At 46.9% G+C, this 20,518-nt stretch overlaps 1 protein-coding gene across 4 annotated transcripts in view; it reads right to left on the minus strand.

Annotated features, from left to right (window-relative positions):
- Positions 1-1,512: 1,512 nt before the first annotated feature.
- The window catches only part of fastk (Fas-activated serine/threonine kinase), a 78,728-nt gene continuing 59,722 nt past the window's right edge, over positions 1,513-20,518 (minus strand). For 3 of the 4 annotated variants that reach the window (XM_069922684.1, XM_069922682.1, XM_069922686.1), the window contains 2 exons: positions 13,687-13,801; positions 1,513-2,069 (listed from right to left, as the gene is read on the minus strand). In XM_069922684.1, coding sequence (XP_069778785.1) covers positions 1,983-2,069; positions 13,687-13,801 — 202 coding nt within the window. In that variant the 3' untranslated portion in view covers positions 1,513-1,982. The remainder of the gene's footprint in view (positions 2,070-13,686; positions 13,802-20,518) is intronic. The other variant, XM_069922685.1, reaches the window with a different exon arrangement.

Genomic DNA, 20,518 nt, shown 5'->3' on the forward strand with positions numbered 1-20,518 from the left:
CCCGTCATGTTGCTATTCCTTAAACCACCACCTTGGGCAGCTCATTCCAGTTTGGATGGCACTGAGTCACAGAGACCTGCCCATTTGGTGTCCTGGCCACAATTGGAAGGGGTCGCAATGTGGTTCCGCTGTTTAAGAAAGGTGGGAGACAGAAAAAAGGAAACTATAGGCCGATTAGTCTGAGACGTCGGTGGTGGGGAAGATATTAAGAGTCGATTCTCAAGGATGAGGGTGATGAAATACCTAGAGATGCACGGCAGGATCAGTCCAAGGTGCTCTGCTGTGGGTCCCCCTGCTGTGTTTCCACAGGCTGAAGGAAGCAGATTGATGGACCAGCATTTCCAATGTGACCAGTGTTCGGTATTGTCCCATGACAGTGGAGACCACAGAGTCAGAGGATTTCCTTTTTTTATTTATTCCCACACACAATCCCTTCCAGCTGCACTGTCATTAGCCGCAGTGGCTGATTAATCACCCCAGAACGTAAACATGTATGGGATTCGAGGCCATTAATTTCCTCTTCCATGAACTACACCCAAGCCCGTGCCATCCCCACAAACACACACACAGATTGTTAAAAAGCCTATCTGACCTCAGTCACACGTCACCGTCCCCCGTTACTTCACCAGTTCCTCATTCATTCACACGTTAAAACCCCATAACCTGGAGACCTCTTCACTCCACCCCCACCCCCCATCCCCAACTGAAACATCACATTTAAAAACACTAAACCTTTGCTCCCTCCCTCACCAGTCTCCATCCTGCTGGGATTTGAGAATACTGTGATCTGCTCACTGTAACTACTGACAACCCACACACTAACAATCACCATTTCACTAGTCACACATTGTCCAGTTTGATCTACCCACTTCAAGGATTACAGGATTATTCACACCTTCCCAACCAGCTGTGGTGGGGAGGGGGAGTGCTGACCTTCCACCACGATCCAGTGTTCTCAACATCCTCCAATCAACCATATCAGCCCTCACTGAGGATGAAGGTTTCTCTTGTACAAACTCCTCCAACACTTCCAATTTACATCGTGCAGAACCGTGGTTACCGAGGCTGTGACATATGGCTGACATCCAAACGAACAGGCTGGGCTGAGCTCTGGGTAATTCTTCCTCTTCCCAGCAACCTGAAGATGCATTCCCTGCTCCATGCTCCATCCACTGTGTTGGCATCCACCCCCTCCCCCCCCCCACTGCTCTTCCACTGCCTGTGAGGTGGTGGGCAGCAGCCACTGCAAGATGGTCCACCCTTCCATGTATTCCTAGTCCAAATCCCCCACACACCCTGCAGTGGGTCAAAGTCATTAACGTTGGCCTGAAGATGGTTCCGTTTCTGAGACCATCTGATCTTGACTGAGGGTTCTGCATGGCCAATGTCACAGTGGGAGAGGCACACACACTGCTCTCAACCCCTGCCAACAATTCCCTCGAACCCAGCTCCAGGGTGGGGGAGCAGGACTCCCCCCATCACTTGCCTTTCTATCACCATCACTTTTGCTGGGTTCTCCCTCAGCAAGGGGAGGGGGGGGCCTAACTGAAACTATAGCCAAATCCCAGAGACCCACTTCATCTGTCCAGCACTGCTTGCTATGAAAAGAGGTTGTGGACGATGGGGTGAGAGGATCGCTGACCAACGCCCTGCAGCCCAGTGAACATTTCATCACAAACTCCTCTAAAACTGGCCTCCTGTGAAAATTCCTGTGGAAATATTCGGAACAAACCGACTGTGCTCATACGCGTGGGTCACCTCTCTAGCCTCTCGTCTCCAGAGATGGGAAATCTGGCAGTAGTTAGCATGTGAACACACAAAGCAAATAAAAATGGTAAAACAGACACAACACTCCAAAGGAAGGGAGGAAGAAACGCTCCCATCAATCCCAGGATTCCCAGCTACAATTTGCCAAGGGCTGGTGGCCAACTATGTCTCCAAGTACAAATGGGAAAAGGGTACAAAATAACCGAGTCTGAGCGTCATAACTGTGCATCCATGAGTCTCTTTTGTAAATACTGTTTCACCTCCTCGATCCCATTCAACTTTTCCAGCTCGTGGTAAGGCAACTGTAACAGAGAACACAGACACAGGGTCAGACCGGCTGCACATTCTACTGTTATCTGGGGGGGGTTTCAGTTTCTTCCCGCACCTCAAAGGCGCTTGGGATCAGTGGGTGAATTGGCCACTGTTATCTATCTGCTTAACAAGTGGGTGGGTGAGGGAGAGAATCTGGGGGGGGGGGGGGGGGGAGGAACAAGGACAATGTGGGGAGAACAAAATAGGATTCATGTAAATGTTCAGCACAGATTCAGAGGACCCCCTGTTCCCACTGTTGGATAGGCCCAGCCTTATTGATCACCTCAGGATTTCACGTGACCCAGTCATCAATACTATTCCGGGACCAAAGAATCCTCCTTACCAGCAACAAGACCATCTGCAAGCTAACGAATCATAGCCTCTACATCCAGCATAGAGAACAAATAGCAAGGGTTCCATCACCAGCCCCTGTGGGACACCTGTCACACGCTTCCACACACAAAAGCAACCTCCCCATCACCTTTCTGCCTCCTGTTACCAAGCTAATGTTGGATCCCATTTGCCACCTTTCCTCAGATTCCACATGGATCTTTCAAAGGCCTCGCTGAAGCCCACGGAGACTGCATCAACTGCACTGCCCTCATCGATATACAAAATAATTAAATAAATTGGTCCGACACAATCTTCCCTTTTGCAAAAACATGCTGCCTCTCTTTCTTGTTCCTCAATTTTTCCAACTGCCCTCACACTGACCTTGCCTCCTGTGACCAATCCATGAACCATAAGTTGTCCTTCCACACCTTAATTCTTCTTGCCAAGGCCTCCTCATGCTGTGGCTACAATACAATTCTACAATCCTGACTTTTTTCCTCAACCTCATGTATGTTTCCTTCTTCCTCTTTACCAGCTTCCTCAGCTGTTTTGTCAACCACAGTTCCCTTTTCCAACCATCTTTTCCCGTCTCCACATCACTTCTGTGCTTTTCCCTGAGAATACCTGTTCCCAATTCACTCTCCCCAGATCCTATCTAATTCCATCGTAATTAGCCCTTCCCCATTTTAACACTTCCATTTCTTCTACTCCTTGTCCATAACTATGCTGAAGCTCAGGGAGTTGTGGTCACTGTCACCAAAATGCTCCCCCACCAAGAGGTCCATCACCTGACATGGTCCATTACCCAGTACTGGGTCCAGAAAACTCTCCCTGTCAGAACATAACAGCACATACAGGCCCTTTGGCCCTGAATGAGGTGCCGACATACATTCCTAGAAAAAAACCCTTTCTGCCTCTTTATCCTCTATTTTTCCTCCATCCATGTGCCTCTTTAAATGCCCCTACTCTTCCAGCCTCCACCCACAACATCAGGGGTAAAAAACCTTACCCCTGACATCCCCCTTAAACCCCCTCCCCCCCAACATTGTACACATTGTCTGGTGTTTGGTATTCCTGCCCTGGGAAAGGTGTTGGCTGTCTATGCCTCTCAGACTCTTGTAGATCCTTATGTCCCATGAGCTGTTTTCCATCACTGAGCCATTGCTACATTTAAGGATCAGGGATCTGCACTTCAAGCTCCCTCCGTCCCCCACACTGGTCAATGCCACCCCCTCCCTCCCCATTCATCGTCCATTCCTGTGCCTTTTTGCTTCTCCCCAATGCGTGACCTCACCACTTCTCCAGATAAATTCCACCCATTACCTTTCTGTCAACCACCCACCTTGTCTCCAGCTTCCTGCAGTCTGAAACTCCCTCATCTCCGTTAATCAAACTGCCAGGGTTTGTATCGTTCTAGATCAGGTGCTCACAATTTGTCCAAACTATCAACATACCAGAAAGTCCACAAGTAACAGCCTTCCAATCATACAAAAACTCATTAATCTTGCATCCTGTGGCCATTGGATACCAGCTTTGACAGAAAGCAGGTCGACCATGAGATACACTGACTTTGATCCCTCTGGAAATTCTGTGTAACCTCCCCTCACACTCATGCTAAGGCAACGATCAATCAGTGCCTTTCTTAATGAAGGTCCCATCATCTCTCAGAATGGACCAGTAACTAGCCTCCTGCACACTCTTCCTTTTAAATAATACTACCCCACAGTCTTAGAATCACAGAGCATATCATACTGATCCCACCTGATGAACTGGTCCGAAGCCAACTCTGCCTGGGTGATTGAAGTCCTCACCAGGTGCTTCCCCAACACCTCAGGCAGCGAGCTCCAGACTCCAACCACTCAGTGCAGCAGTTAGTGTAGGTCCTGCGACCCGGGTTCAACACACCTTTTGCTCCTCACTTTAAAACTATGCCCTCTGGTCTTGGACACCTTTGCCATGGGGTGAAGTTTCTGATATTGACAATGGGTTTGTCGTCATACACACACTGTACAACAAAACCCGTGGAATACTTAAAAATAATACCTGTTCACCATTATCCTCGTGCAAATAGTCACAGCAATATTTGACAGCTGTTCCAGCGCCAGTGATCGGGACTGAGGTTCAAATCCCACACTGACTATAAAGAGTATGTACGTCAACCCCGTGTCTGTGAGGGTTTCCTCCCACTGTTCAAAACGTACGGGGGTTGGATAATTGGGGTATTTGGGCAGCATGGACTTGAGAACAGGAAGGACTGTGCTGTATGTCTAAATTAAAATTAAAATCCTAAAAGGGGAGGGCAATAAACCAGAGGTCGAGGTACATGTTGGTACCAAAGGCATTGGGAGGAAGGAGGAAGTGGTCCTAAAGAATGATTATAGGGAGTTAGGAAGGGAGCTGAGAAGTAGGACCACTAAGGGACTAACCTCTGGATTACTTCCTGTGCCATGTGATAGTGAAGGCAGGAATAGAACCAGGTTCTGCTGTTTAAAAAGGGCTCAAGGTGTAGGCCAAGCAATTATCGGCCCGTAAGTTTGACATCGGTGGTGGGGAAACTAATGGAAAGTATTCTTAGGGATAATATGATTAAATATCTAGAAAGGCAGGGATTGATCAGGGACACCCAACATGGGTTTGTGAGGGGAAAGTCACGTTTGATGAATCTTGATGAATTTTTTGAAGAGGTGACCAGAAAGGTTGGTGAAAGTAGAATAGTAGATGTGGTCTATTTGGATTTTAGTAAGGCTTTCGATAAGGTTCCATATGAAAGGTTAGTGAGGAAGATTCGGTCACTAGGGATTAATATAGAGATAGTCAGATGGGATCAAGGGTAGCTGGAAGATAGGCACCAGAGAGTCATGGTGGACAACTATCTGTCAGGATGGAGGCCGGTGACGAGCGGTGTGACTCAGGGATCAGTGTTGGGTCCCTTGTGGTTCGTCATTTACATTAATGATTTGGATGACGGGGTGGTAAATTGAGTAAATATGCAGATGATAAAAAAATAGGGGGAGTTGTGGATAATGAGGAGGTTTTCATGGACTACAGAAGGATTTGGACTGTTTGGAAAGGTGGGCTGAAAGGTGGCAGATGGAGTTTTATGTGAGGTGCTTCATTTTTGGAGGAATGTATGCAGTGAAGGGGAGGGTATTGAGGAATGCAGAGGAACAGAGGGTTCTTGGAATAACAGTTGAGCGTTCCTTGAAGGTGGATTCCCATGTAGATAGGGTGGTGAAGGCGGCTTTTGGTATGTTGGCCTTTATAAATCATAGCACAGAATATAGGAGCTGGGAGGTGATGCTGAGTCTGTTCAAGGCATTGGTGAGGCCAGGTTTGGAGTACTGTGTGCAGTTCTGGTCTCCAAATTATAGGAGGGATATCAATAAGGTCGAGATCGTGCAAAGGTTTACGAAAATGTTGCCTGGATTGCAGTATCTTGAATACGGAGAAAGATTGAGTAGACTGAGACTTTATTCATTGGAGTGTAGAAGGTTGAGGGGGATTTAATAGAGGTATTTAAAATTATGAAGGGAATAGATAGATGTGAATAGGCTCTTTCCCTTGAGGGAAGGGGAGATTGGAACGAGGGGTCATAAATTAAGGGTTAGGGGCCAAAACTTTAGGAGTAATATAAGAGGATGCTTCTTCACTCAGAGAGTGGTGGCTGAGTGGAATTACCTTCCAGAAGAGGTAGTTGCGGCAGGATCAATTCTGTCATTTAAGAGGAGGTTAGATGAGTGGACGTGAGGGGGTTGGAGGGTTATGGGCAGGGAGTGGGTAGGTGGGACTAGTGGAGTTTCATGTAAATCAATGTGGCCTGTTTCCGTACTGTAGTTGTTATATGAAGTAGTCCTTCTGGATCTTCTCTGGAAAGTCTCTCATGATCTACTGTCTCCCTCACTTCCTCCATTCCAGTTAAACAGAGCCAGTCTCCCCTCGGAACAGAAATGTTCCGTTACAGGTAACATCCTGCTGAATCTCCTCTGCACACTCTCAACCAGACCCATCTGCCCGTGAGGGTGGCTTCATGACGAAGTTGTTAATGCAGATCACAAATGGGAATCATATCATATCTGTGAACAGGAAGATTGAACAAGCACTCTCTCTGCCATTTCCTCTTGCCTGACATTTCTTTCTTCAGGCTCCAATAACGTCTCCATAACTTGGTAACAGGGAGAATCCTAGGAATTATGGACCAATGAGTCTTACTTTCATCAGTGGTGGGCAAACACTTCGAGAGGATTACTTTGGGACAGAATTTAGGACCATTTCGAGAGAAACACTCTTTTCATGGACAGCAAGGCTTTGTGAAGGGAAGGTCGTGAGCCTAATAGAGTTTTTTAAGGAGGTCACAAAAGAAATTGATGAGGGTTGGGTGGTAGATGTGGTCGACATGGATTTTAGAAAGGTCTCCCATGAGAGACTAATCCAGAAAGTCATGAGGTACACAGGATCCATGGAACCTTGGCTGTGTGGAATCAAAATCAGCCTACCTGCAGAGGTAGTAGGAGATGGAATGTATTCTTATGGAGGTCAGTGACCAGTGGTGTTCCACAGGGATCCCTGCTCTTTCACATTTTCTTGTAAATGGTATGAATTTATCAGATGACATGAACGCTGGAGGTGTGGATAATGTACAAGGGGTGGTGGTAGGTTACAACAGGATATAGACAAGATGCAGAGTTTTGGGTGAACAAGAGGCAGGTAGAGTTCAATCCTGATAAGTGTGAGATGATGCACTGGAAGGTTGAAATTGAAGGAGTATGTGGTTAATGGCTGGAGCCTTAACAGTGTGGAGGAACAGAGGGATCTTGGGGTCCATGTTCATAGATCCCTCAAGGTTGCCACTCAAGTTAGAAGGTGTATGGTGCATTTTATTGTAAACCCAAGCAAAAATTATTTCAAATGGGCAGATTAGTCCAGTGATTCCATTGAGCGGGTCCAGTAGGCAGGGCTGCCCATTGTCCCCAGCGCTGTTCATATTGGCAATTGAACCGCTGGCAGAAGCCATTTGGCGGGATCCAGACATAAAGGGGTTGAGGGTGGGCCAGATGAAACACAAAATCAATCTTTTACCTGATGATGTGTTAGTGTATTGGACAGATCCCGGTGGGGGTGGGTGGTCATTGACCAGGCTGCGGTACACACTGGAGGATTATGGGAAGGTCTTGAGGTACAAGGTAAATTTGGAAAAAATGAAATTATGCCTTGGACAAACAGAGATTACAGACAAAATCAACAGAGAAGTCCACTTAAATGGCCGCAAGAAAGCATTAAATATCTGAGGGTAAAAGTAGACAAAGATTTATGGAATTTATACAAATGTAATTATCTCCCTTTGCTCTGGAAGGTTGAGGACGATCTTGCTAGATGGAAGACTCTGCCCCTAACATTGATGGGCAGAGTTAACTGTGTCAGAATGAAGATGATGTCAAGGCTCCAGTAACTTTTTCAATCGTTACCCATTTCGTTGCCACAGGGCTTTTTTAAGATGCTCAAGGTATGTGTCAGAAGGTTCCTAAGGAACAGTAAACTGGGTAGAATCTCCATGGAAATGTTGACATGGGATTATAATTTAGGGGGATTTAAAATTACCTGATTTCAGAAAAAATTACTGGGCAACCCAGGCAAAGTTTATCGCCTCCCTCTCTGAGAGAGGCTCCACCCTCCCCCCCACTTTCCTGGGCACAAATTGGACTGCATGCGGTAGTTGAAAAGACAGCAGGAGAGTTTATATATAAATGGGACATCATATGTCCCATTATAAACTATGAGTTTATATATAAATTAATTTCAAAGAAAATGGATAACCCCACACTAAAGCTGTACTTCAGATGTGGCAAAGAATGAATCAATGTGTTGGATTGAAGGTGGAGTTACCTCCCAAAACACCTTTGACCCAGAACAACTTGATACCCTTGACTGGGTAATAAAATCCCGGACACCTGGTGCCAGAAAGGGATCACGTGTATCGAGGATTGTTACAAGCGAAGGCAGCTCATGTCATTCGAGCAGTTGAGGGACAAAAACGATTTGTCTAAAAGAACATTCTTCTGCTATCTGCAAATAAGATCTTCCTTAAGGGAAAAATTGGGACAATCCTAGTTGATCCTACCTAGATGTAGTAACATGGAGATTCTAATTCTACAAGAGAATGTGTGCAAGTTTATCTCTATTACATATTCCAAAGTGAGGGCCTGGTCAGGTTTACACAGGTCGAGGGAGAGATGGGAGTTGGACTTGGGTACAACAATGAATGAAGAGCGGTGGAAAAACCTGTGTCTGGACAGCATGATGGGGGCCATCAACGCTAGATACAAGTTGGGCAATATAATCTCTCACACCACAAAATTACACAAATCAAAGCCAGAAATTTTGGAAATGTGCTTTAGGTGAGGTGTGGAGGTTGGAGCCTTTGTCCACTCCACCTGGCTATGTACAAAGGTAAGATCTTTCTGGAAAGACCTGGGGGGCATTCTGAAAAAAATTACAAAAGTGGATTTTCCACAGAATCCAGAGTTTTAGACTGTCCTAATGCCAAATTCCATTTGTGAAGGTCACCTTGTCTGACTCCCAGCTAAATAACACACGATGGAATGTAGAAATGCAGAGTTGCATTCCCCTGGAGAAAATCATGTACAGACTAAGGAGCAAACATGACACGTTTCTTAGAGTGGGGCAGCCCTATTTGAAATACATGGGCTCGCGGATTGATTATTCCCCTCCGCTTGAAATGGGGGTAGTGTAATAATCTAAAATTAATGTGATTGAGGAAGTGGGACTTGGGGCAAGCAATGTGCTTCTTTTAGTTTCATTTTTTAAATTTCTTCCCCTTTATTACTTAGCCTTTCTGATTGTTTTTTCCTAGGTTTCTGAAGGGGCATTTGGCCCCACCAGAATTTATATCGATCTCATTTAACTGACTATACTTTCAGTTGTACGAAGATTGGGGGGGGGGGGGGGGTGAGGGGTGGGGGGAATAAATACAGACTCTGTAGGTTACACGAATGTTAAAAAAGATTATATGGTTTGTTTGAATTTTACGAGTCAATGAAAATTAAAATATTCAAAAAAGTGTCCAGTGTGTTGGCCTTCATTAATAAAAACCTCTACAGAACAGAAAACAGGCCATTCAACCCTTCTTGTCTGTGCCAAAACATCATTCCATAGTCCCACTGGCCTGCTCCCATTCCATAACCCTCCAGACCTCTCCCATCCATGTATCTATCCAATTATTCTGAAGAGTGAGCCCGCATTTACCATGTCAGCTGGCAGCTCGTTCCACACTCCCACCACTCTCTATGTGAAGAAGTTCCCCCAATTTCCCCCCTAAACCCTTCCCCTGACCTTTCAGATTTATCTTTCTTAATCTCAGTGTAAAGAGCCTATCTATATTTAGAGTAAATATGTCCCCCTCATAATTTTAAACACCTCTATCAAATCTCCCCTCATTCTTCTACAATCCAGGGAATAAAGTCCTAACCTGTTTAACCTTTCCCTGTAACTCAGTTCCTGAAGTCCAGGCAACATCTTCTCTGCACTCTTTCTATCTTATTGATCTCTTTCGTGTAGTTCGGTGGCCAAAACTGCACAAGATACTCCAAATTTGGCCTAACCAATGCCTTATATGACTTTACCATAACATCCCAACTCCTGGACTCAATACCTTGATCTATGAAGGCCAAGATGCCAAAAGGTCTCTTTACAACCCTGTCCACCTGTGACGCCACTTTCAAGGAATTATGTACGTGAATTCCCAGATCCTTCTGTTCTACTGCACTCCTACGACCATTTCCCGTGTACGTCCTTTCTTGGTTTGTCCTTCCAAAATGCATCACCTCACACTTGTCTGCATTAAATTCCATCGGCCATTTTTCAGCCCATTTTTCCAGCTGGTCCAGATCCCTTTGCAAGCTTTGAAAATCTTCCACATTGTCCACAACGTCTCCAATCTTTGTGCCATCAGCAAATTCACTGATCCAATTGACCACATTATCATCCAGATCATTGATACAGATGACAAACAACAATGGTCCCAGCACCGATCCCTGAGGCCCCACTAGTCACATCCTCCAGTCTGAGAAGCATCATCCACCCCTACTCTCTGGCTTCTCCCATTCAGTCAATTTCGAATCCATTTTACAACTTCTCCTTAAATACCAAGTGTCCTGACTTTTGTACTAAGCTCCCGTGTGGGACCTTGTCAAAGGCCTTACTAAAGTCCACGCAGACAACATCCACAGCCTTTCCTTCATCTACCTTCTTGGTAACCTCTTTGAAAAACACAACCTACCATGCACAAAGCCCTGCTGACTGTCCTTAATCAGTCCATGGCTATCCAAATACTTGTATATCTGATGTCTCAGTACACCCTCCAATAATTTACCCACCACTGATGACAGGTTCATCAGCTTGTAATTTTCTGGTTTGCTTTTGGAGCTCTTTTTTAAACCACGGAACAGCATGAGCTCCCTCCAATCCTCCAGAACCACATCTGTGGCTAAGGACATTTTAAACACTCCTGCCAGGGCCCCTGCAATTTCTCCATGTGTCTGCCTCAATGTCCAAGGGAATTTCAGGCCCTGGGGATTTATCTCCCTTTATTCTCTGTAAGGCAGAAAGTACCTCCTCCTCTTTAACTCTCTATGTTCCATGACCCTACTGCTGGTTACCCTTCCTTCCTTATACACTCTGCCAGTTTCCTAAATAAATTCTGACACAAGAAAAAACGGCATAAGGCTCAACACACAGACGGCCACTCTGATCTTCTAGGGGACTCATTTTGTCTTCTAACATATCATTAGTTGGGAGAGCGAGTTCAAGAGTCTTAAGGTAATGTTACAGCTCTATAAAGCTCTGATTGGGGCGCACTTGAAGTGCATTTAATCTGGTGGTCTCATTACAGAAAGGATGTAGAAGCTATTTTACTTTGACTTAAAGGGAGTTGGAGTCGGAGGAGGGGCGAACGTCTAGTTGAGGAGTGCTAGTTTATAAAGGGCACGGAGACTGAGAAAGAGGTTGATCCCACAAAGGTAAGGTTGTTAAGTTTATTGAATAAATTTAATTAGCATGGGAAGGTTAATGGAGTCAGTAGTTAGGGCAGTCCAGTGCTCCGATTGCAGGTTGTGGGAAATCAGGGACAGCACGTTTGCTCCCTGATGACAACACCTGCAAAAGGGGCATCCAGCTGCAGCTCCTGATAAACTGAGATAGGGACCTAAGCTGGATGATCTGTGGATCTTAAGGGAGGCAGAAGTTGTGATTTCAGGGAGGCAGTCACCCCTATATGTCCGGAGGCAGCTAACTGGGAAGGGTAAGAGGCAGAAGGAGCAGGGCACCCCAGTGGCCGTTCCCATCAACAATGTCCAGAGGGTCACCAAGGAAAGAGAGGCATCAGGGACCAAGTATGCAAGCTGTTTGTGTTTTAGCCAGGACACAAACAGGGTGGTGCAGCACAGAAACAGGTCCTTTCTGCTCCTATCTTCCCTACTCACTTTGAATGCCAGCTGAACAAATCACACTGGTTGCATTAGACCTGTAACACTTCTCCTTGCCTCTACATCGAGCCTTTGGGAGGGTTTAGACTCCTTTGGTAGAGGGGTGGGAATCAGAGGGTTGGGTCAGATGATGGAACAGTTGGTGAAATGGTGGATGCTCTGTGAAGTGAGTGTGTGAGGAAGGCCAGGCAGTGGATGGAACATGACGGCAATAGGTTGGATGGGTTGAAATGTGTGAATTTGAACACAAGCAGTATTAGGAAACGAGCAGATGAAGTCTGAGTGCGGACCAGTACGTGGAACTATGACGCTGTGGCCATTACAGAGACTTGGTCGTCTCGGAGGCAGGAATGGGTGCTGAACGAACCGGGGTTTAGATGTTTCGTAAAGGACAGGGAGGGAGGTAAGAGGTGGAGGAAAGGCACTGCTGATCAGGGATACTGTCACAGCTACAGAAATGGGGGAAGGAGTGGAGGGGTTGTCTACTGAGTCAGGTGTAGTGTATACGGGTTTCAGAGAAGCGATTGATAAGGTTCCCCATGCAAGGCTTATTCAGAAAGTACAGAGGCATGGGATCCAAGGAGACCTTTCTTTGAGGATACAGAATCGGCTTGCCCACAGAAGACAGAGGGTGGTTGTAGTTGGTTCATATTCTGCATAGAGATTGGTGACCAGTGGTGGTCCGCAGAGATCTGTTCTGGGACCCCTCCACTTTGTGATTTTTATAACTGACCTGGGTGAGGAAGCGGAAGGGTGGGTGAGCAAGTTTGCGGATGACATGACAGTGGGTGGTGGTGTGGATAATCTGGAGGGTTGCCAGAGGTTACAGAAGGACAGATAGGATGCAAAGCTGGGCTGAGAAGTGGCAGATGAAGTTTAACCCAGAAACATATGAAATGGTTCACTGTGGTCAGTCACATTTGAAGGCAGAATTCCATGTTAATGGTAGGACTCTGAGCAGTGTGGACAAACTGAGAGATGTTGGCGTCTGTGTTCACAGGTCACTCAAAGCTGCTGCACACGTTGAACGTGTTGTTAAGAAGGGGGAATATGTGTTGGCCTTCATTAACCGCGGGATCGAGTTCAGGAGCTGTGCAGTAATGTTACAACTAAAGACCTTGGTTAGACCCCACCTGGAATATTGTGTTCATTTCTGGTCACCTCACTACAGGCAGGATGTGGATACTATCGAGAGTGTGCAGAGGAGATTCACAAGGTCGCTGTCTGGATTGGAAAGCATTCCTTATGAGGTTGGGTTGAATGAACTTCTTGGTGTGATGGAGGATGAGGGGTGAGCTGATAGAGGTGGACAAGATGAAGTCTGTCCTATATTGTGTGGACGACCGGAGGCTTTTCCCCCAGGGGCTAAAATAGTTAACACGAGGGGGCCTAGTTTAAAGGTGTTTGGGAGTAAGTACAGAGGGTATGGTCATAAGGGAAGGAGGTTTAGAAGAGATCAGAGGACTGAATGCATTGCCTGACGCTGGAGGAATAGGCTCTCACAGACCCAGGAATTACCAAGGAATGGAAGGCTGCAGACCATGGAATTAGTGGAATAGGAGGTAGTTTATGGTCAGCGAGCCTGTTGTGGCCAAAGACCATCCCAGAACCATGTGCTCCATCGTACTGTGGCCACAGAGGATCAGTGAGAAGAACTGGATCAACGGAGCACAAAACACAGGCATTAGTTTGGGACGGCCATGAGGAGGGAACAGTCTGGGATAGGTTCGACCAAACTACCTCCTTCTCAACTGCTCCATGAAGTGATGCCCCTTACCTGCAGAACTGTATATCCTAGCAAACGTAAGTGTCGATCCCGCATGGCTCGTGACCCCACCAGCACGTTCGAGTTGTGGCAGTAATGCCATTTGTCATTCACCGACATCACAATCCTGTGGGGTGGTGGGAAGGAGCAGTCAGGCACCGCAAATGTCTGAACCCATTAGTTAGAAGAGTCAGAACCAGAATTTATTGTTGTGAACACATGACGAAAATCAGAGTTTTGTGCCAGCGTCACATTACGTTTTAAAAATAAATGATCAGTGCAAAAGAAGAGACAGTGAGGAGGTGTCTGTGGTTCATTGTCCGTTCAGAAATCTGATGGGGAAGAAGCTGTCTTTGTACCACTGGCCCGGAAGGCTCCACTCTTGCATCACTCATCTCAACCTCTGACTCTCAACCCTGGAAATGTGCCCCAAGGATCGGTTGGCGTACAGCTCTCTCTTCCCTTTTCCGTCTCCTTTCACAGAGCCAAAATCAATTCTCACCTCTCCTCTTATCATATCCAATTAACTCCTTCCTCTGCCAATCTTCACTCTTTATTCTGATGCCTTCCTGTCCTTTGTTTATAACCTTGATGAAGGGCTCAGGCCCAAAATGTCAGTAACGTATCTTTACCTCCTATGGACGCTGGGAGACCAGCTGAGTTCCTCCAGCATTTCTGCGTGTTTTTACAGCAGACGCTCACCCTATCTCAGACAACCATCAGGCCCGAGACATTGGTTTTAATACCTTTACCTCCTATGGACGTTGCTGAGTTCCTACAGCTTTTCTGAGTTTTTACTGCAATCACAGTGTCTGCAGACTTTCAACCATTCGTCCTGTCACCACTGTGCTAGCTCTTTTTGAATATTTCATTTTAAAAAATAAATATATAGTAAAATCTTCAGCGTCATAATATATTAAACTTTTTCAAGCAAATGAAAACCCCTCCCCCCCAAAAAAAAATATAAAACCATACATTGCCAGAGCTCTCACTCATACAAAATCGATAAAAGATCTGTTATTATTATAATTGGGCTCCCATATCTTGACAAATGTGTCAGACTGTAGTGGCAGCCGAGGGGGCGGGACTTCATGCTTGAATCACGCCGTGATTCTGCCAACCACACGTTCTGGGGCTCCGCACTAAGATAGTATTGGACCCCCCTTTGTCCTGGGGACCAAATCAGCAGACTTGGGAATGCGTCACTCCAGTCTCGGGACAGCCAAACGGGACATGACATAAAAGTTGTCTATAAAACTGATTAAGCAGTTTTTTGCGGACCACAACTGGAGTCAGGCGGTTTGCTTGTAGCTCTGCCCTGAAGGCACCACATTGGTGACCCCAATGGTTCAGACGTCTCTGAACGCTACACAATGGCAGATGAACCAGTTCTGAGTGCTGCTGTCATTAAGATGCCAGGGTTCTGACCACACGACCACATGCGTGATTCATCCAGGTGGAGGCACAATTCCACCTCCGCAATGTTACAGCAAAGCAGAAAGTTCTGGTACGTTGTCGCGTCGCTAGACAAGGAGGCGGGCAATAAAGTCGATCTGTTCCCGAGTGACCCTCCAGCAGAAGGTCAGTACGAGGCATTGAAGACCCACCTCCTACGAACCTTCTCCATGTCCAAGCTGGAAAGAGGGATGCTCCTCCTCCACCTAGGCCAGCAATGGGACGGGTGGTGTTTCTACCTCAGAAGGTAGGGCCAGAACGCCCGCCACTGTGTCCCACCATGTACCTACTCAGTCAACAACCAGGGAAATAGCACCGCCAGCTGCCAGTAATGGTCACAGCGGTTGGCGAACACACAGGTCTCTTCTCAACGTCGACTGGATCTCTGGATGAAGATTTTTGGTTGACACGGGAGCCGAACGCAGCACTCTGCCACTGAACACCTTTGAACAGGAAACACGGGGCAAGCAATTCAACCTACTCGCGGCAAAAGGAACACCTAAATCCAGCTGCGGCACCAGGTCAGTCCGCTTATTACTGGGAGACTCGACCGACTGGTGGGACTTCACTATCACAGCTGTACGCCAACCGATCCTAGGGGCACATTTCCTGAGAGCCAATAACCTACTGGTTGACATACGCGGTCGCTGGTTAATCCATGCCTCCAATTTCCAGACATGCCCACTCTTGCCTAGTATGCGGCCAGCCCTGCGGGAACAAACCCTCATTACAGACAAATTTGCGCAAGTCCTCACTGAATTTCCTTAAATCCTCACTCCGGATTTTCATTTGGACAACGAGCAACATTACATGTCGACCAAGGGACCACCGATCCACGCCAAGGCGAGGAGACTCACCCACCCACCCCCCCCCACCGACTGTTTACAACAGGCTAAAGACTAATTTAAAACCCTGGAGGAGCTTGGCATTATCAGGCATTCTGACAGCCCCTGGTCACCTCCCCTACATATGGTCCCTAAAGCAAGTGGGGGTTGACGTCCATGTGGCGACTACCGAAGGCTGAACAGTGCGACGGTACGAGATCACTACCCGATACCACATATTCAGGATTTTGCCGCAAACCTGCATGGGAAACTGTTCTTTTCCAAGGTGGACCTCGTGAAGGGCTCTCACCAAATCCCCGTACACCCAGAGGATGTGCCATTGTAACCCCAGTCGGACTTTTTGAATTCCTGACGATGTCATTCAGTTTTAAAAATGCAGCACAAACTTTCCAACACCTAATGGACGCAGTTTCCAGAGATCTCCCCTTCGTTTCCATCTACCTGGACGATATCCTCGTGGCCAGCACTACGGAGGAAGAGCGCGGCCAGCACCTCAGCCTCTTATTCTGGAAGTTCTGGGATTTCCGTCTTACCGTCAACTCAGCCAAGTTCAATAGACACCATTGACTTTCTCGGGCACAAAGTCACATCCACTGGAGCAGCCCCGTTGCCAACTAAAGTGGCAGCCGTCTGGAACTTCCCAAGGCCCTCCAGCAAAGGGCTGCCAGAGCTTTTCGGCATGGTGAACTTCTACCACCGTTTTGTTCCCACGGCTACCAGGATATTATACTCACTTTTCCACCTCTTGATGGGAAAATAAAAGCTGTTGACTTGGACATCCGAGGCAGAGACAGCATTCCGGGAAGCCAAAGGGGTGCTTGCTAAGGCAACCATGCTAGCACACCCACACATGGACGTCCCGTTGCCACTGACATCAGACCCCTCCAGCACAGCTGTAGGAGCAGTCCTAGAGCAGTGAGTCATCAGCCACTGGCAGCCACTCGCCTTTTTCAGCCGCCATCTATGGCCCCCAGAACTTAAATACAGTGCCTTCAATCGGGAACTGTTGGGGCTTTACCTGGCTGTGAAAGACTTCCGCCATTTCCTAGAGGGACAGCAGTTCATTGTATTTACTGACCACAAACCCCTCACTTTTGCCCCATCCAAAATTTCGGACCCATGGACAGCGAGACAACAGCAACATCTGTCTTTCCTTTCAGAATTCACCTCCGACATTCGACATGAGTCGGGGAAAGACAATGACATTGCAAATGCCCTCTCCAGATCTGAGATCAGCTCCATCTCTGGGGGCCTGGACTTGAAACCATTGGCCACGGCCCAGCAGGAGGATGTGAAGGTGCAAGCTTCCCGGACCACAATAACAGGAATCCAGCTGCAAGAAAATGAGATGGGCCCAGAGAGAATTACATTGCTCTGTGATGTTTCCACAGGTAAAGCCTGGCCTGTAATACTAACAGCGTGGTGCAAAAGACTTTATGACCAGGCAAACGGGCTGTCGCACCCGTCGATACGAACAACAATCAAAGGGCACGGAATTTTAAAAAAAACAAGTCTCCCAGTGGGCAAAGACTTGTCAAACGGCCAAGGTCCACAAAGACACCAAGAGCAGGACTTTCCCCCGACCACCCAAAGGTTCCAACACACACACATTGATATTCTTGGACCCCTGCTCGTATCACGCGGCTAAATACATCCTCACTATTGTCGATCGATTCACCCGCTGACCGGAAGCCACACCAAGGGTCAATATAACAACCAAAACTCTCCTATCCAGCTGCGTGGCACGTCTTGGGGTACCAGTGCATATTACCTCTGACAGAGGCGCGCACTTTAATTTGGCACTGTGGGCTGCCTTGTCACACATCTGCGACACCCGACTCCATTTCACCATGGCCTACCACCCACAGTACAACGGATTAGTAGAGCATTTCCACAGACATCTGAAGCAGACCTTGTGTGCACAACTCACAGGACCACAGTGGCTGGACGTGCTACCCAGGGTGATCCTGGCGATAGGGGCAGCTCCAAAAGAGGACTTGCAAGCTTCTTCAGCTGAGCTGGTTTACGCCACGGCCCTAATGGTGCCAGCCGACATTCCACCATTGCCCGCCACAACCGGCTCCACAGCATCGGACGAGCTTCAGCGCTTGCGCCAGCAACTAGGGGCGTTGGCCCTAATTCCAGCCACAAGACACAGCTCAGCACCCACACAAGTACCAGTGGAGCTCAACTCAGTGGACTTTGTGCTTGTCCGCTGCCCAACACAGGGAACACAGCTGCAGCTTTCCTACATCAGTCCATACAAAGTGCTGACAAACAACGGATCCACCCTGCTCTTGAACATTGGGGTCAAACATGAACTTTGTACCAAGAACCGACTCAAACCGTCCATGTGGACATAGCTGAGCCAGTGCTGTTCCCACCTCCGCGTTGCCGTGGTCACCCGCCTAAACAACCCAAGCTCAGATTATTGCTCTGGGTAACAATTCTTGGGGGGTGGGGTAATGTAGCAGCAGCCAAGGGGGTGGGACTTCATGCCCAAATGGCCCCCATGATTCTGGCCAACCACACGTTCCAGGGATCTGCGCTAAGATGATGCTGGATCCCATTTTGTCTCGGGGATGAAGTAAGCAGACTGGCAAATGTGTTGGAAATGCCATGATGTCACTTCCGGATTCGGGACAGCCGAACCAGAAGTGACATAAAAATTGCCTGTAAAGCTGATTAAAGCAGTTTTTCGCTGATCACAACCCGAGTCGGACGATTTGCTTTAGCTCTGCCTGAAGGCACCACAAGACTTGTTTGATAGATTGTATGCAATTTACTCCATAGGTATATGACTATTCATCTCCGCATATCCATCGCGATATCAGTAAGGGAGAGTGGGACTTCCAAGTAGTTGCAAAACACTTCTTAGCCACCGCGAAAGCTACTTTGACAAAATAAATTTGGAAGTTACTTAATTTATTATTTATTTCAATAAAATCACCAAAAAAGATAAAGGTCTGGGTTGTCTGTGAAGGCCACCCTTGTTATTCTTGTTAATGAACCATCGAACGTTACAGCACAGAAAACAGGCCATTCTACCCTTCCGGTCTGTGCCAATCAATAAAACTAGCTAGTCCCACTGACCAGCTCTCATTCCATGTCCCTCCAGACCTCTCCTATGCATGTGTTTATCCAAGTTATTTTTAAAACTCAAGATTGAATCTGCATTCACTACACCAGATGGCAGCTCATTCCACACTCCTACCGCTCTCTGAATGAAAAACGTTCCCCTAATGTTCTCCTTGTACCTCTCCCCTTTCAGCCTAAAGCGGTGCCCTCTCGTATTTACTTCCCCCAATCTAAGTGGAAACATCCCACTCACATCTACTCTGTCTGTACCCCTCATAATCTTATAAACCTCTATCAAATCTCCCCTCATTCTTTTTTGTTTCAAGGAGTATAATCCTAACCTGTTTAACCTTTCCCAGGAACTCAACTCCTGATGACCCAACTACATCTTAGTCAATTTTCTCTGCACCTTTTCAATCTTATTGATATCTTTCCTGCTGCTGGGTGACCAGATCTGCACACAATATTCTAAATGCAGCCTCATCAATGACTTGAATAACTTCAACATCACATTCCAACTCCTATACTCCATACTTTGATTTATAAAGGCTAAGATGCCAAAAGCTTTCTTTACCCTGTCCACCTGTGACACCACCTTCAGGGAACAATGTATCTGTAGCCCCAGATCTCTCAGCTCCTCCACACTCCTCAATACCCGACCATTTATAGTGTTCGTTCTACCTTGGTTTGTCCTTCCAAGATGCAACACCTCACACTTGTCTGCATTAAACTCCATCAGCCATTTACTGGCCCAATTTCCCAGCTGGTCCAGATCCCTGTATTAGCTTTGAAAATCTTCCTCACAGTGCAGACGCCTCCTGTCTTTGTGTTATCAGCAAACCTGCTGATCCAATTCACCACGTTATCATCTAGGTCATTGATATAGATAACAAACAATAATGGCCCCAACACAGATCCCTGAGGCACACCACTCGACACAGATCTCTGATCTGAGAAGCAACCATCCACCACCACTCTCTGTTTTCTTCCACCAAGCCAATTTTGAATCCAGTTCGCAACCTCTCTATGTATACCTAGTGTCCTAACCTTCTGAACCAACCTCTCATGTGGACCTTGTCAAAGACCTTACTAAAGTCCATATAAACAACATCCACAGCCTTTCCCTCATCAACCTTCTTGGTAACTTCCTCAAAAAACTCAACAGGATTTGTTAAACACGACCTACCATCCACCTACCATCTGACTGTCCTTAAACAGCAATATCCTACCAAAAAGGCCTCACCTTCACACACAACCACGTAGCATGTAAAAATGTTCCTGTTTCAATCCCACATCTAAAACACATCTCTGATATTTCAGATTTTGACCCATGTAGCTTCTGCAGTGTAAATTGGTGTAGGAAGTTATACTGAACCCGTTCATATCTTGCATTTATAATTGATGTCATACTATCCAAACACCAATCTGACCCGCATCTTTCTGGTATTATAACACCCAAGTCAGAT

Source organism: Narcine bancroftii, chromosome 2 (genome assembly GCF_036971445.1).
Source record: "Narcine bancroftii isolate sNarBan1 chromosome 2, sNarBan1.hap1, whole genome shotgun sequence".
Taxonomy (NCBI): domain Eukaryota; kingdom Metazoa; phylum Chordata; class Chondrichthyes; order Torpediniformes; family Narcinidae; genus Narcine; species Narcine bancroftii.